At 42.0% G+C, this 17,119-nt stretch overlaps 1 protein-coding gene across 1 annotated transcript in view; it reads left to right on the forward strand.

Moving 5' to 3' along the window:
- The window catches only part of otog (otogelin), a 145,646-nt gene that overhangs the window by 117,577 nt on the left and 10,950 nt on the right, over positions 1-17,119 (forward strand). Inside the window, 9 exon segments of the mRNA XM_065011203.1 lie at positions 54-242; positions 1,870-2,079; positions 3,546-3,650; positions 6,243-6,347; positions 11,176-11,277; positions 11,399-11,497; positions 11,701-11,741; positions 13,282-13,357; positions 13,746-13,924. Coding sequence (XP_064867275.1) covers positions 54-242; positions 1,870-2,079; positions 3,546-3,650; positions 6,243-6,347; positions 11,176-11,277; positions 11,399-11,497; positions 11,701-11,741; positions 13,282-13,357; positions 13,746-13,924 — 1,106 coding nt within the window.

Genomic DNA, 17,119 nt, shown 5'->3' on the forward strand with positions numbered 1-17,119 from the left:
AATGTTCATGAACAGTTTAAAACAGTGTCTGTCTCACCTCTCTCCTCTCCCAGCCTTCATGTGTCCAGACCGCCTGCGTTACCAGGCCTGTCTGCCTACCTGTACAGCCCAGTCCTGCTCCAACCATGACTTTGACCACCACCCTGAGCAGTGTACTGGCCTGACAGAGGGATGTGTTTGTCCTGAGGGCACTCTGCTCCATCGACCCTACTCTGCCCTCTGCATCCCCCCTGAGAAGTGTGGTAAGCCTTCACTGATAAACCCTCCGCCATCACACACACAATCAAATGAACACTGGTCAACCCTCCGCCATCACACACACAATCAAATGAACACTGGTCAACCCTCCGCCATCACACACACAATCAAATATACACTGATCAACCCTCCGCCATCACACACACAATCAAATGAACACTGATCAACCCTCCGCCATCACACACACAATCAAATGAACACTGGTCAACCCTCCGCCATCACACACACAATCAAATGAACACTGGTCAACCCTCCGCCATCACACACACAATCAAATGAACACTGGTCAACATTCATATGATACAAAACACCCGGTCTGGTCTGGTCTGGTCCAGTCTAGTCTAGTCTGGTCTGGTCTGGTCCAGTCTAGTCTAGTCTAGTCTGGTCCAGTCTAGTCTAGTCTAGTCTGGTCTGGTCTGGTCTGGTCTGGTCCGGTCTGGTCCAATCTAGTCTAGTCTAGTCTGGTCTGGTCTGGTCTGGTCTGGTCCGGTCCCGTCTGGTCCAGTCTAGTCTAGTCTAGTCTAGTCTGGTCTGGTCTGGTCTGGTCTGGTCCAGTCTAGTCTGGTCTGGTCTGGTCTGGTCCGGTCCCGTCTGGTACAGTCTAGTCTAGTCTGGTCTGGTCTGGTCTGGTCTGGTCTGGTCTGGTCTGGTCCGGTCCGGTCCGGTCCCGTCTAGTCTGGTCTGGTCTGGTCTAGTCTAGTCTTGTCTTTAGTGGAATACACTTACTGTAAGTCACACTGAGTAAGAATATCTGAGTAATGCATCTTACACTCCAGTACATGTTTTATCTGTGTGTGTGTGTGTGTCTCCCAGCCTGTACGGACAGTTCGGGTGTACCGCGTGCTCCTGGCGAGGTGTGAAAGGCATCTCACACTTCAGTACATGTTTTATCTGTGTGTGTGTGTGTCTCCCAGCCTGTACGGACAGTTCGGGTGTACCCCGTGCTCCTGGCGAGGTGTGGAAGGCATCTCACACTTCAGTACATGTTTTATCTGTGTTTGTGTCTCCCAGCCTGTACGGACAGTTCGGGTGTACCCCGTGCTCCTGGCGAAGTGTGGAAGGCATCTCACACTTCAGTACATGTTTTATCTGTGTGTGTGTCTCCCAGCCGGTACGGACAGTTCGGGTGTACCGCGTGCTCCTGGCGAGGTGTGAAAGGCATCTCACACTTCAGTACATGTTTTATCTGTGTGTGTGTGTGTCTCCCAGCCTGTACGGACAGTTCGGGTGTACCCCGTGCTCCTGGCGAGGTGTGGAAGGCATCTTACACTCCAGTACATGTTTTATCTGTGTGTGTGTGTGTGTGTCTCCCAGCCTGTACGGACAGTTCGGGTGTACCCCGTGCTCCTGGCGAGGTGTGGAAGGCATCTTACACTCCAGTACATGTTTTATCTGTGTGTGTGTGTGTGTCTCCCAGCCTGTACGGACAGTTCGGGTGTACCGCGTGCTCCTGGCGAGGTGTGGAAGGCATCTCACACTTCAGTACATGTTTTATCTGTGTGTGTGTCTCCCAGCCTGTACGGACAGTTGGGGTGTACCCCGTGCTCCTGGCGAGGTGTGGAAGGCATCTCACACTTCAGTACATGTTTTATCTGTGTGTGTGTCTCCCAGCCTGTACGGACAGTTCGGGTGTACCCCGTGCTCCTGGCGAGGTGTGGAAGGCGTCTAAAGATGGCTGCTGTATGTATCGCTGTGACAACGACAGTATCGTTCCCGTGGAGTATAACTGCTCTGCCGTGTCTCAGCCGCTCTGCCGCAGGGCCGGGGAAGTGGTCATCGGTCTGGCAGACGACACCTCCTGCTGCCCACAGAGAGTCTGCGGTAAGAAACTGGCACATTACTACAGTACACTGGGAAAATTCAAGTTAGGTTAAAACCTAAAACTTAGTGGGTTAAACTAAATAACTTAAACCAGTGGTGCAAAAAGTACTTGATTTAAATACTTGAGTAAAAGTAAAGATACCTTAATAGTAAAAGTCACCCAGTAAAATACTACTTCAGTAAAAGTCTAAAAGTATTTGGTTTTAAATGGTATCAAAAGTAAATGTAGGTGCTAAAATATACTTAAGTATCAAAAGTAAAAGTAAAAGTATAAATAATTTAAAATTCCTTATATTAAGCAAACCAGACGGCACAATTTGAATGTTTATTTTGTTATTTGACGAATAGCCAGGGTTTACACTCCGACCCTCAGACATCATCTCCGATTCTCAGACATCATCTCCGATTCTCAGACATCATCTCCGACCCTCAGACGTCATCTCCGTCCCTCAGACATAATTTAAAAACAAAGCATTTGTGTTTAGTGAGTCCGTCAGATCAGAGGCAGTAGGGATGACCTTGATAAGTGTGCGAATTGGACCATTTTCTGTCCTGCTAAGCATTCAAAATATAACGTATACTTTTGGATGTCGGGGAAAATGTATGGAGTAAAAAAGTACATAATTTTCCATAGGAAAGTATATATTTTTTATTTAACTAGGCAAGTCAGTTAAGAACAAATTCTTATTTACAATGACGGCATACACCGGCCAAACCTGGGTCAAACCTGGGTCAAACCTGGGCCAAACCTGGGCCAAACCTGAGTCAAACCTGGGTCAAACCTGGGCCAAACCTGGGCCAAACCTGGGCCAAGCCTGGGCCAAGCCTGGGCCAAACCTGGGTCAAACCTGGGTCAAACCAGGGTCAAACCAGGGTCAAACCTGGGTCAAACCTGGGTCAATTGTACGCCGTCCTATGGGACTCCCAATTATGGCCGGTTGTGATACAGCCTGGATTCAAACCGGGGTGTCTGTAATGAGATGCAGTGCCTTAGACTGCCCCCCCACTCAGGAGCCCAAGTAAAAGTTGTAAAAATATGAATAATAAAGCAAAGTACAGATAACCCCCAAAAAAACAACTTAAGTAGTACTTTAAAGTATTTTTTACTTAAGTACTTTACACCAATGACTTGAACCAACTTAGCAAAGTCAGCTGCTGTCCTATGAAAGCCTGCTGTAAGACTCTGTCACAAGTGGACCACTACTCAAAAATAATGAATCCGATGGCCCTGAAAACAATTGTGAAGGAACTTAAAAGAGTTCAGAGCTCAACTCAATGTCAACAGGAACTTGAGTTCCACTTGAACAATTTAGGAACGATGTTTAGGCGGCCATTATGTATTGTGATTGGTTTGTATTGATCTGATGGTGTCTGTCTGTCTGTCTGTCTGTCTGTCTGTCTGTCTGTCTGTCTGTCTGTCTGTCTGTCTGTCTGTCTGTCTGTCTGTCTGTCTGTCTGTCATCCAGTTTGTAACCAGACCCTGTGTGACATCTTCCCCCCGGAGTGTCAGTATGGAGAGAAGCTGGTGTCTTACTTCAGAGAGGACTCCTGCTGTCCAGACTACGTCTGTGGTGAGGGGGCCTCTCTTCTGTATAATCACCACCACTAGGCCATATGATGATGCTATGCTATATTATGATAACAGGCTATATGATGATTCCAGGCTATATGATGATACTAAGTCTTATGATGATACCAGGCTACATGATGATACCAGGCTATATGATGATAACAGGCTACATGATGATGCCAGGCTATATGATGATACTAGACTATATAATGATACAATTATGCATGATGATACTAGGATATATGATGATACCAGACTATATGATGATACTAGGCTATATGGTGATACTATTCTATATGATGATACCAGACTATATGATGATACTATTCTATATGATGATACCAGACTATATGATGATACCAGACTATATGATGATACTATTCTATATGATGATACCAGACTATATGATGATACCAGACTATATGATGATACTATTCTATATGATGATACCAGGCTATATGATGATACCAGACTATATGATGATACCAGACTATATGATGATACTATTCTATATGATGATACCAGACTATATGATGATACCAGACTATATGATGATACCAGGCTATATGATGATACTATTCTATATGATGATACCAGACTATATGATGATACCAGACTATATGATGATACTATTCTATATGATGATACCAGACTATATGATGATACTATTCTATGTGATGATACTATTCTATATGATGATACCAGACTATATGATGATACCAGACTATATGATGATACTATTCTATATGATGATACCAGACTATATGATGATACTATTCTATGTGATGATACTATTCTATATGATGATACCAGACTATATGATGATACTATTCTATGTGATGATACTATTCTATATGATGATACCAGACTATATGATGATACCAGACTATATGATGATACTATTCTATATGATGATACCAGACTATATGATGATACCAGACTATATGATGATACTATTCTATATGATGATACCAGGCTATATGATGATACTATTCTATATGATGATACCAGACTATATGATGATACCAGACTATATGATGATACCAGGCTATATGATGATACTATTCTATATGATGATACCAGACTATATGATGATACCAGACTATATGGTGATACCAGGCTATATGGTGATACCAGGCTATATGATGATACCAGACTATATGATGATACCAGACTATATGATGATACCAGACTATATGATGATACTATTCTATGTGATGATACTATTCTATATGATGATACCAGACTATATGATGATACCAGGCTATATGGTGATACCAGACTATATGATGATACCAGACTATATGATGATACCAGGCTATATGGTGATACTATTCTATATGATGATACCAGACTATATGATGATACCAGGCTATATGGTGATACTATTCTATGTGATGATACTATTCTATATGATGATACCAGACTATATGATGATACCAGACTATATGATGATACTATTCTATATGATGATACCAGGCTATATGATGATACTATTCTATATGATGATACCAGACTATATGATGATACCAGACTATATGATGATACCAGACTATATGATGATACTATTCTACATGATGATACCAGACTATATGATGATACTATTCTACATGATGATACCAGACTATATGATGATACTATTCTATATGATGATACCAGGCTATATGATGATACCAGACTATATGATGATACCAGACTATATGATGATACCAGGCTATATGGTGATACCAGGCTATATGATGATACCAGACTATATGATGATACCAGACTATATGATGATACCAGGCTATATGGTGATACCAGGCTATATGATGATACCAGACTATATGATGATACCAGACTATATGATGATACCAGGCTATATGGTGATACTATTCTATATGATGATACCAGGCTATATGATGATACTAGGCTATATGGTGATACTATTCTATATGATGATACCAGACTATATGATGATACCAGGCTATATGGTGATACTATTCTATATGATGATACCAGGCTATATGATGATACCAGGCTATATGATGATACCAGGCTATATGATGATACCAGACTATATGATGATACCAGGCTATATGGTGATACTATTCTATATGATGATACCAGACTATATGATGATACCAGACTATATGATGATACCAGGCTATATGGTGATACCAGGCTATATGATGATACCAGACTATATGATGATACCAGACTATATGATGATACCAGGCTATATGGTGATACTATTCTATATGATGATACCAGGCTATATGATGATACTAGGCTATATGGTGATACTATTCTATATGATGATACCAGACTATATGATGATACCAGGCTATATGGTGATACTATTCTATATGATGATACCAGGCTATATGATGATACCAGGCTATATGATGATACCAGGCTATATGATGATACCAGACTATATGATGATACCAGGCTATATGGTGATACTATTCTATATGATGATACCAGACTATATGATGATACCAGACTATATGATGATACCAGGCTATATGATGATACTAGGCCATGGTGATACATATGTTTAAAATGTGTGTTGTGTGTATATTTCTGTGTGTGTGTGTGTTGTGTACAGAGTGTGACCCAGAGCGCTGTGAGTCAGACATCCCAGCCTGTAGAGAGGACCAGACCCTCATCGCCACCAGGGCTGATGGCAGCTGCTGCCTGGCACACATCTGTAGTGAGTCAACCACAACCATGACCACAACATAACCACAACGCAACCATGACAGACCTTCATCATCCCACAACATAACCACAACCATGACCACAACATAACCACAACCATGACCACAATATAACCACAACCATGACCACAATATAAGCACAACCATGACCACAATATAAGCACAACCATGACCACAATATAACCACAACGCAACCATGACAGACCTGCATCATCCCACGACATAACCACAACCATGACCACAATATAACCACAACGCAACCACACCACAACCATGACCACAATATAACCACAACCATGACAGACCTGCATCATCCCACAACATAACCACAACCATGACCACAATATAACCACAACCATGAGTGCAATATAACCACAATATAACCACAATATAACCACAACCATGATCACAACATAACCACAACCATGACCACAATATAACCACAACCATGACCACAATATAACCACAACCTAACCATGACAGACCTGCATCATCCCACAATATAACCACAACACAACCACACCGCAACCACAACCATGACCACAATATAACCACAACCATGATCACAACATAACCACAACCATGACCACAATATAACCACAACCATGACCACAACATAACCACAACCATGACCACAATATAACCACAACCGCAATATAACCACAACCATGACCACAATATAACCACAACCATGACCACAATATAACCACAACCGCAATATAACCACAACCATGACCACAACATAACCACAACCATGACCACAATATAACCACAACCGCAACAGAACCACAACCATGACCACAATATAACCACAACCATGACCACAATATAACCACAACCATGACCACAACATAACCACTACGCAACCATGACAGACCTGCATCATCCCACAACATAACCACAACCATGAGCATAATATAACCACAACCATGACCACAATATAACCACAACGCAACCATGACAGACCTGCATCATCCCACAACATAACCACAACCATGACCACAATATAACCACAACCATGACCACAATATAACCACAACCATGACCACAATATAAACACAACCATGACCACAACATAACCACAATATAACCACAACGCAACCATGACAGACCAGCATCATCCCACAAACATAATCAGAATATAATTCTTCATCATGCCATTATACACATTGTTAAAGTTATGTGTTTTGCTGTCAAACTGTGGTGTCTCCTTTCTCCAGTGTGTTGATGTGTCTCCTTTCTCCAGTGTGTTGATGTGTCTCCTTTCTCCAGTGTGTTGATGTGTCTCCTTTCTCCAGTGTGTTGATGTGTCTCCTTTCTCCAGTGTGTTGATGTGCCTCCTTTCTCCAGTGTGATGTGTCTCCTTTCTCCAGTGTGTTGTGTCTCCTTTCTCCAGTGTGTTGATGAGTGTGTTGATGTGTCCTTTCTCCAGTGTGTTGATGTGTCCTTTCTCCAGTGTGTTGTGTCTCCTTTCTCCAGTGTGTTGATGATGTGTCTCCTTTCTCCAGTTTCTCCAGTGTGTTGATGTGTCTCCTTTCTCCAGTGTGTTGTGTCTCCTTTCTCCAGTGTGTTGATGTGTCTCCTTTCTCCAGTGTGTTGATGTGTCTCCTTTCTCCAGTGTGTTGATGTGTCTCCTTTCTCCAGTGTGTTGATGTGTCTCCTTTCTCCAGTGTGTTGATGTGTCTCCAGTTTCTCCAGTGTGTTGATGTGTCTCCTTTCTCCAGTGTGTTGATGTGTCTCCTTTCTCCAGTGTGTTGATGTGTCTCCTTTCTCCAGTGTGTTGATGTGTCTCCTTTCTCCAGTGTGTTGATGTGTCTCCTTTCTCCAGTGTGTTGATGTGTCTCCTTTCTCCAGTGTGTTGATGTGTCTCCTTTCTCCAGTGTGTTGATGTGTCTCCTTTCTCCAGTGTGTTGATGTGTCTCCTTTCTCCAGTGTGTTGATGTGTCTCCTTTCTCCAGTGTGTTGATGTGTCTCCTTTCTCCAGTGTGTTGATGTGTCTCCTTTCTCCAGTGTGTTGATGTGTCTCCTTTCTCCAGTGTGTTGATGTGCCTCCTTTCTCCAGTGTGATGTGTCTCCTTTCTCCAGTGTGTTGATGTGTCCTTTCTCCAGTGTGTTGATGTGTCCTTTCTCCAGTGTGTTGTGTCTCCTTTCTCCAGTGTGTTGATGTGTCCTTTCTCCAGTGTGTTGTGTCTCCTTTCTCCAGTGTGTTGATGTGTCTCCTTTCTCCAGTGTGTTGATGTGTCTCCTTTCTCCAGTGTGTTGATGTGTCTCCTTTCTCCAGTGTGATGTGTCTCCTTTCTCCAGTGTGTTGTGCTCTCCCAGTGTGTTGTTGTGTCTTTCTCCAGTGTGTTGTTGTGTCTCCTTTCTCCAGTGTGTTGATGTGTCTCCTTTCTCCAGTGTGTTAATGTGTCTCCTTTCTCCAGTGTGTTGATGTGTCTCCTTTCTCCAGTGTGTTGATGTGTCTCCTTTCTCCAGTGTGTTGATGTGTCTCCTTTCTCCAGTGTGTTGATGTGCCTCCTTTCTCCAGTGTGATGTGTCTCCTTTCTCCAGTGTGTTGTGTCTCCTTTCTCCAGTGTGTTGATGTGTCTCCTTTCTCCAGTGTGTTGATGTGTCTCCTTTCTCCAGTGTGTTGATGTGTCTCCTTTCTCCAGTGTGTTGATGTGTCTCCTTTCTCCAGTGTGTTGATGTGCCTCCTTTCTCCAGTGTGATGTGTCTCCTTTCTCCAGTGTGTTGTGTCTCCTTTCTCCAGTGTGTTGATGTGTCCTTTCTCCAGTGTGTTGATGTGTCCTTTCTCCAGTGTGTTGTGTCTCCTTTCTCCAGTGTGTTGATGTGTCCTTTCTCCAGTGTGTTGTGTCTCCTTTCTCCAGTGTGTTGATGTGTCTCCTTTCTCCAGTGTGATGTGTCTCCTTTCTCCAGTGTGTTGATGTGTCTCCTTTCTCCAGTGTGTTGATGTGCCTCCTTTCTCCAGTGTGTTGATGTGTCTCCTTTCTCCAGTGTGTTGATGTGTCTCCTTTCTCCAGTGTGTTGATGTGTCTCCTTTCTCCAGTGTGTTGATGTGTCTCCTTTCTCCAGTGTGTTGATGTGTCTCCTTTCTCCAGTGTGTTGATGTGTCTCCTTTCTCCAGTGTGTTGTTGTGTCTCATTTCTCCAGTGTGTTGTTTGTCTCCTTTCTCCAGTGTGTTGATGTGGCTCTTTTCTCCAGTGTGTTGATGTGTCTCCTTTCTCCAGTGTGTTGATGTGTCTCCTTTCTCCAGTGTGTTGATGTGTCTCCTTTCTCCAGTGTGTTGATGTGTCTCCTTTCTCCAGTGTGTTGATGTGTCTCCTTTCTCCAGTGTGTTGATGTGGCTCCTTTCTCCAGTGTGTTGATGTGTCTCCTTTCTCCAGTGTGTTGATGTGCCTCCTTTCTCCAGTGTGATGTGTCTCCTTTCTCCAGTGTGTTGTGTCTCCTTTCTCCAGTGTGTTGATGTGTCCTTTCTCCAGTGTGTTGATGTGTCCTTTCTCCAGTGTGTTGTGTCTCCTTTCTCCAGTGTGTTGATGTGTCCTTTCTCCAGTGTGTTGTGTCTCCTTTCTCCAGTGTGTTGATGTGTCTCCTTTCTCCAGTGTGTTGATGTGTCTCCTTTCTCCAGTGTGATGTGTCTCCTTTCTCCAGTGTGTTGTGTCTCCTTTCTCCAGTGTGTTGTTGTGTCTCCTTTCTCCAGTGTGTTGATGTGTCTCCTTTCTCCAGTGTGTGTGTCTCCTTGTGTCTCCTTTCTCCAGTGTGTTGATGTGTCTCCTTTCCTTTCTCCAGTGTGTTGATGTGTCTCCTTTCTCCAGTGTGTTGATGTGTCTCCTTTCTCCAGTGTGTTGATGTGTCTCCTTTCTCCAGTGTGTTGATGTGTCTCCTTTCTCCAGTGTGTTGATGTGTCTCCTTTCTCCAGTGTGTTGATGTGTCTCCTTTCTCCAGTGTGTGTGTCTCCTTTCTCCAGTGTGTTGATGTGTCTCCTTTCTCCAGTGTGTTGTTGTGTCTCCTTTCTCCAGTGTGTTGTTGTGTCTCCTTTCTCCAGTGTGTTGATGTCTCCTTTCTCCAGTGTGTTGATGTGTCTCCTTTCTCCAGTGTGTTGATGTGTCTCCTTTCTCCAGTGTGTTGATGTGTCTCCTTTCTCCAGTGTGTTGATGTGTCTCCTTTCTCCAGTGTGTTGATGTGTCTCCTTTCTCCAGTGTGCTGATGTGTCTCCGTTCTCCAGTGTGTTGATGTGTCTCCTTTCTCCAGTGTGTTGATGTGTCTCCTTTCTCCAGTGTGTTGATGTGTCTACTTTCTCCAGTGTGTTGTTTGTCTCCTTTCTCCAGTGTGTTGATGTGGCTCTTTTCTCCAGTGTGTTGATGTGTCTCCTTTCTCCAGTGTGTTGATGTGTCTCCTTTCTCCAGTGTGTTGATGTGTCTCCTTTCTCCAGTGTGTTGATGTGTCTCCTTTCTCCAGTGTGTTGATGTGTCTCCTTTCTCCAGTGTGTTGATGTGTCTCCGTTCTCCAGTGTGTTGATGTGTCTCCTTTCTCCAGTGTGTTGATGTGTCTCCTTTCTCCAGTGTGTTGATGTGTCTCCTTTCTCCAGTGTGTTGATGTGTCTCCATTCTCCAGTGTGTTGATGTGTCTCCTTTCTCCAGTGTGTTGATGTGTCTCCTTTCTCCAGTGTGTTGATGTGTCTCCTTTCTCCAGTGTGTTGATGTGTCTCCTTTCTCCAGTGTGTTGATGTGTCTCCGTTCTCCAGTGTGTTGATGTGTCTCCTTTCTCCAGTGTGTTGATGTGTGTCTCCTTTCTCCAGTGTGTTGATGTGTCTCCTTTCTACAGTGTGTGGTTCCTGTTTGGAGGTGGTTCCAAACTGCCAGGATGGAGAGGTGTTGACGGTGGACGCCAACAGTACAGACCTCTGCTGTCCTGTCTACCACTGTGGTGAGTACAACACACACACACACACACACACACACACACACACACACACACACACACACACACACACACACACACACACACACCTTCACATTGTCTCTGATTCCTGTGTGTGTGTGTGCAGTGTGTGAGCCGTACCGGTGTGCTGAGTTGTCATGTCCCTTGGGGATGTCTGCTGTCACCGTGTCCCCTCCAGACCACTGCTGTCCCCTGCACACCTGCGGTAAAGTAGCTTCTTACACCATCACGTAATGGGGGAACGTGTGTCCTCCTCCATCACGTAATGGGGGAACGTGAATCCTCCTCCATCACATTGCAACCTGTTAGCCTCCAGTTTAATCAGTCTAACTCTCATGTAGTTTATTCAGCCCCCCCAAAAAATAACACAAATTGAAAATGTTATTTTTTGTTTCCCTGTTTTTCCAGAGTGTGCGTGTGACAAACTGTCGAAGCCAAAATGTGTTCTGGTAGGTTTCTGTCTGATTCCACATGATAATGGATGTGTTCGTGTTATCTCTGTAGTGGATGTGTTTGTGTTATCTCTGTAGTGGATGTGTTTGTGTTATCTCTGTAATGGATGTGTTTGTGTTATCTCTGTAATGGATGTGTTTGTGTTATCTCTGTAGTGGATGTGTCCCTGTAATGGATGTGTTTGTGTTATCTCTGTAGTGGATGTGTCCCTGTAATGGATGTGTTTGTGTTATCTCTGTAGAGGATGTGTTCGTGTTATCTCTGTAGTGGATGTGTCCCTGTAGTGGATGTGTTCGTGTTATCTCTGTAGTGGATGTGTTAGTGTTATCTCTGTAATGGATGTGTTTGTGTTATCTCTGTAAAGAATGTGATCATGTTATCTCTGTAATGGATGTGTTCCTGTTATCTATGTAATGGATGTGATCATGTTATCTCTGTAGTGGATGTGTCCGTGTTATCTCTGTAATGGATGTGTTCCTGTTATCTCTGTAGTGGATGTGTTCGTGTTATCTCTGTAATGGATGTGTCTCTGTAGAGGATATGTTCGTGTTATCTCTGTAGTGGATGTGTTCGTGTTATCTCTGTAATGGATGTGTTCGTGTTATCTCTGTAGTGGATGTGTCCCTGTAATGGATGTGTTCGTGTTATCTCTGTAGTGGATGTGTCCCTGTAGTGGATGTGTTCGTGTTATCTCTGTAATGGATGTGTCCCTGTAGTGGATGTGTTCGTGTTATCTCTGTAATGGATGTGTTCATGTTATCTCTGTAATGGATGTGATCATGTTATCTCTGTAATTGATGTGTTCATGTTATCTCTGTAATGGATGTGATCATGTTATCTCTGTAATGGATGTGTCCCTGTAATATATGTGTTCATATTATCTCTGTAATGGATGTGTTCATATTATCTCTGTAATGGATGTGATCATGTTATCTCTGTAGTGGATGTGTTCGTGTTATCTCTGTAGAGGATGTGTTTGTGTTATCTCTGTAGTGGATGTGTTTGTGTTATCTCTGTAGTGGATGTGTTCGTGTTATCTCTATAGTGGATGTGTTCGTGTTATCTCTGTAGTGGATGTGTTTGTGTTATCTCTGTAGTGGATGTGTTCGTGTTATCTCTGTAATGGATGTGTCCCTGTAGTGGATGTGTTCGTGTTATCTCTGTAATGGATGTGTTCGTGTTATCTCTGTAATGGATGTGTTCGTGTTATCTCTGTAGAGGATGTGTTTGTGTTATCTCTGTAGTGGATGTGTTCATGTTATCTCTGTAATGGATGTGTTCGTGTTATCTCTGTAGTGGATGTGTCCGTGTTATCTCTGTAGTGGATGTGTTCGTGTTATCTCTGTAATGGATGTGTTCGTGTTATCTATGTAATGGATGTGTTCGTGTTATCTCTGTAATGGATGTGTTCGTGTTATCTCTGTAGTGGATGTGTCCCTGTAATGGATGTGTCCCTGTAATGGATGTGTTATCTCTGTGTTTGTTAGTGCTGTATAGCTGTGCTGTTCGCTGGCTGACGTGTTGTCTTCTGAATAGGGAGAGACCATGCAGGTGGACAGGGCTTTCCTAGCAGACCCAACTAACCAGTGTTCCTGTAAGAGATTTAACTGTGGTAAGTGCACAGGTATCATTAGACAGTAACAAACCTTTTCCATTATACAATCATTTCATATTTCATATTATATAAGTGTCTTCATGTACAGTACATTTTCAATGAATGTGTGATCATGTACAGTACATTTTCAATGAATGTGTGATCATGTACAGTACATTTTCAGTTAGTGTGTGATCATGTACAGTACATTTTCAGTTAGTGTGTGATCATGTACAGTACATTTTCAGTTAGTGTGTGATCATGTACAGTACATTTTCAGTTAGTGTGTGATCATGTACAGTACATTTTCAGTTAGTGTGTGATCATGTACAGTACATTTTCAGTTAATGTGTGATCATGCGTTCATACGTGTTTGTGCCTGTGTTTGTCTGTACCCCTCTTACAGTGCGTGAGGCGGTGTGTGTGGACGGGGAGCGGGGTGTTATGCATCCGGGACAGACCCTCGTGGATCACAGTCAGGAGGGGGTGTGTCTCACCACCCAGTGTAGCCACAGTCTGGATCCCACCACGGGCTTCCACCACCTCCGCACCGCCACCACCAACTGCTCTGCTCAGTGCCAACCGGTTAGTCAGTTAGCATCAGGATGCTAATGTCTGATACCTCAACTGCTACAAATGCTACTATTGCTGTCACTATTCAGTACTCCTAGCCTAATGCTAATGTCTGATACCTCAACTGCTACAAATGCTACTACTGCTGTCCCTATTCAGTACTACTAGCCTAATGCTAATGTCTGATACATCAACTGCTCCAAATGCTACTATTGCTGTCCCTATTCAGTACTCCTAGCGTCTGATGCCTCAACTGCTACAAATGCTACTATTGCTGTCACTATTCAGTACTCCTAGCCTAATGCTAATGTCTGATACATCAACTGCTACAAATGCTACTACTGCTGTCCCTATTCAGTACTACTAGCCTAATGCTAATGTCTGATACATCAACTGCTCCAAATGCTACTATTGCTGTCCCTATTCAGCAGTAGCCTACTGCTAGTATTGTTAATACAGGTACTATTACTCTTACTACAGTATATATGAATATATCAACTCAGGAAAAAAAGAAACATCCTTTTTTCAGGACCCTGTCTTTCAAACATAATTCGTAAAAATCCAAATAACTTCACAGATCTTTATTGTAAAGGGTTTAAACAATGTTTCCCATGCTTTTTCAATGAACCATAAACAATTCATGAACATGCACCTGTGGAACGGTCGTTAAGACACTAACAGCTTACCGGTAGGCAATTAAGGTTTTAGTTATGAAAACTTAGGACACTAAAGAGGCCTTCCTACTGACTCTGAAAAACAACAAAAGAAAGATGCCCTGGGTTCCTGCTCATCTGCGTGAACGTGCCTTAGGTATGCTGTAAGGAGGCAGGAGGACTGCAGATGTGGCCAGGGCAATAAATTGCAATGTTGTACTGTGAGACGCCTACAACAGCGCTACAGGGAGACAGGACGGACAACTGATCATCCTCACAGTGGCAGACCACGTGTAACAACACCTGCACAGGATCGGTACATCCGAGCATCAAAACCTGCGGGACAGGTACAGGATGGCAACAACTGCCCGAGTTACACCAGGAATGCACAATCCCTCCATCAGTGCTCAGACTGTCCGCAATAGGCTGAGAGAGGCTGGACTGAGGGCTTGTGGGCCTGTTGTAAGGCAGGTCTTCACCAGACATCACCGGCAGCAAAGTCGCCTATGGGCACAAACCCACCGTCACTGGACCAGACAGGACTGGCAAAAAGTGCTCTTCACTAACGAGTCGCGGTTTTGTCTCACCAGGGGTGATGGTCGGATTCGCATTTATCGTCGACGGAATTAGCGTTACACTGAGGCCTGTACTCTGGAGTGGGATCGATTTGGAGGTGGAGGGTCCGTCACGGTCTGGGGCGGTGTGTCACAGAATCATCGGACTAAGCTTGTTGTCATTGCAGGCAATCTCAACGCTGTGCGTTACAGGGAAGACATCATCCTTCCTCATGTGGTACCCTTCCTGCAGGCTCATCCTGACATGACCCTCCAGCATGACAATGCCACCAGCCATACTGCTTATTCTGTGCGTGATTTCCTGCAAGACAGGAATGTCAGTGTTCTGCCATGGCTAGCGAAGAGCCCGGATCTCAATTGAGCACATCTGGGACCTGTTGGATTGGAGGTTGAGGGCTAGGGCCATTCCCCCCAGAAATGTCCGGGACTTGCAGGTGCCTTGGTGGAAGAGCGAGCAAGAACTGGCAAATCTGATGCAATTCATGAGGAGGAGATGCACTGCAGTACTTAATGCAGCTGGTGGCCACACCAGATACTGACTGTTACTTTTGATTTTGACCCCCCTTTGTTCAGGGACACATTATTCTATTTCTGTTAGTCACATGTCTGTGGAACTTGTTCAGTTTATGTCTCAGTTGTTGAATCTTGTTATGTTCATACAAATATTTACATATGATAAGTTTGCTGAAAATAAACGCAGTTGACATTGAGAGGATGTTTTTTTTGGTTGCTGAGTTTATATATATATATATATATATATATATATATTTACACATATTTAATATATATATATATATATATATATACAGTGGGGAGAACATGTATTTGATACACTGCCGATTTTGCAGGTTTTCCTACTTACAAAGCATGTAGAGGTCTGTAATTTTTTTATCAAAGGTACACTTCAACTGTGAGAGACGGAATCTAAAAAAAAATCCAGAAAATCACATTGTATGATTTTTAAGTAAAATAATTTATAATACAGGTACTATTACTACAGTAGATATGAATATATACATAAAATACAGTTACTATAACTATTACTACAGTAGATATGAATATATATATAAAATACAGGTACTTTAACTATTACTACAGTAGATATGAATATATATATAAAATACAGGTACTATAACTATTACAACAGTAGATATACATAAAATACAGGTACTATAACTATTACTACAGTAGATATGAATATATATAAAATACAGGTACAATAACTATTACTACAGTAGATATGAATATATATATATATAAAATACAGGTACTATAACTATCATTACATATATATATATATATATATATATATATATATATATATATATATATATATATAAAATACAGGTACTATAACTATTACTACAGTAGATATACATAAAATACAGGTACTATAACTATTACTACAGTAGATATGAATATATATATAAAATACAGGTACTATAACTATTACTACAGTAGATATACATAAAATACAGGTACTATAACTATTACTACAGTAGATATGAATATATATATAAAATACAGGTACTATAACTATTACTACAGTAGATATGAATATATATATAAAATACAGGTACTATAACTATTACTACAGTAGATATGAATATATATATAAAATACAGGTACTATAACTATTACTACAGTAGATATGAATATAAAAAAATACAGGTACAATAACTATTACTACAGTAGATATGAATATATATATATATAAAATACAGGTACTATAACTATTACTACAGTAGATATACATAAAATACAGGTACAATAACTATTACTACAGTAGATATGAATATATATAAAATACAGGTACTATAACTATTACTACAGTAGATATGAATATATATATATATATATATATATATATAAAATACAGGTACTATAACTATTACTACAGTAGATATACATAAAATACAGGTACTATAACTATTACTACAGTAGATATGAATATATATATAAAATACAGGTACTATAAC

This window comes from Oncorhynchus nerka, linkage group LG27 (assembly GCF_034236695.1).
Source record: "Oncorhynchus nerka isolate Pitt River linkage group LG27, Oner_Uvic_2.0, whole genome shotgun sequence".
NCBI lineage: Eukaryota > Metazoa > Chordata > Actinopteri > Salmoniformes > Salmonidae > Oncorhynchus > Oncorhynchus nerka.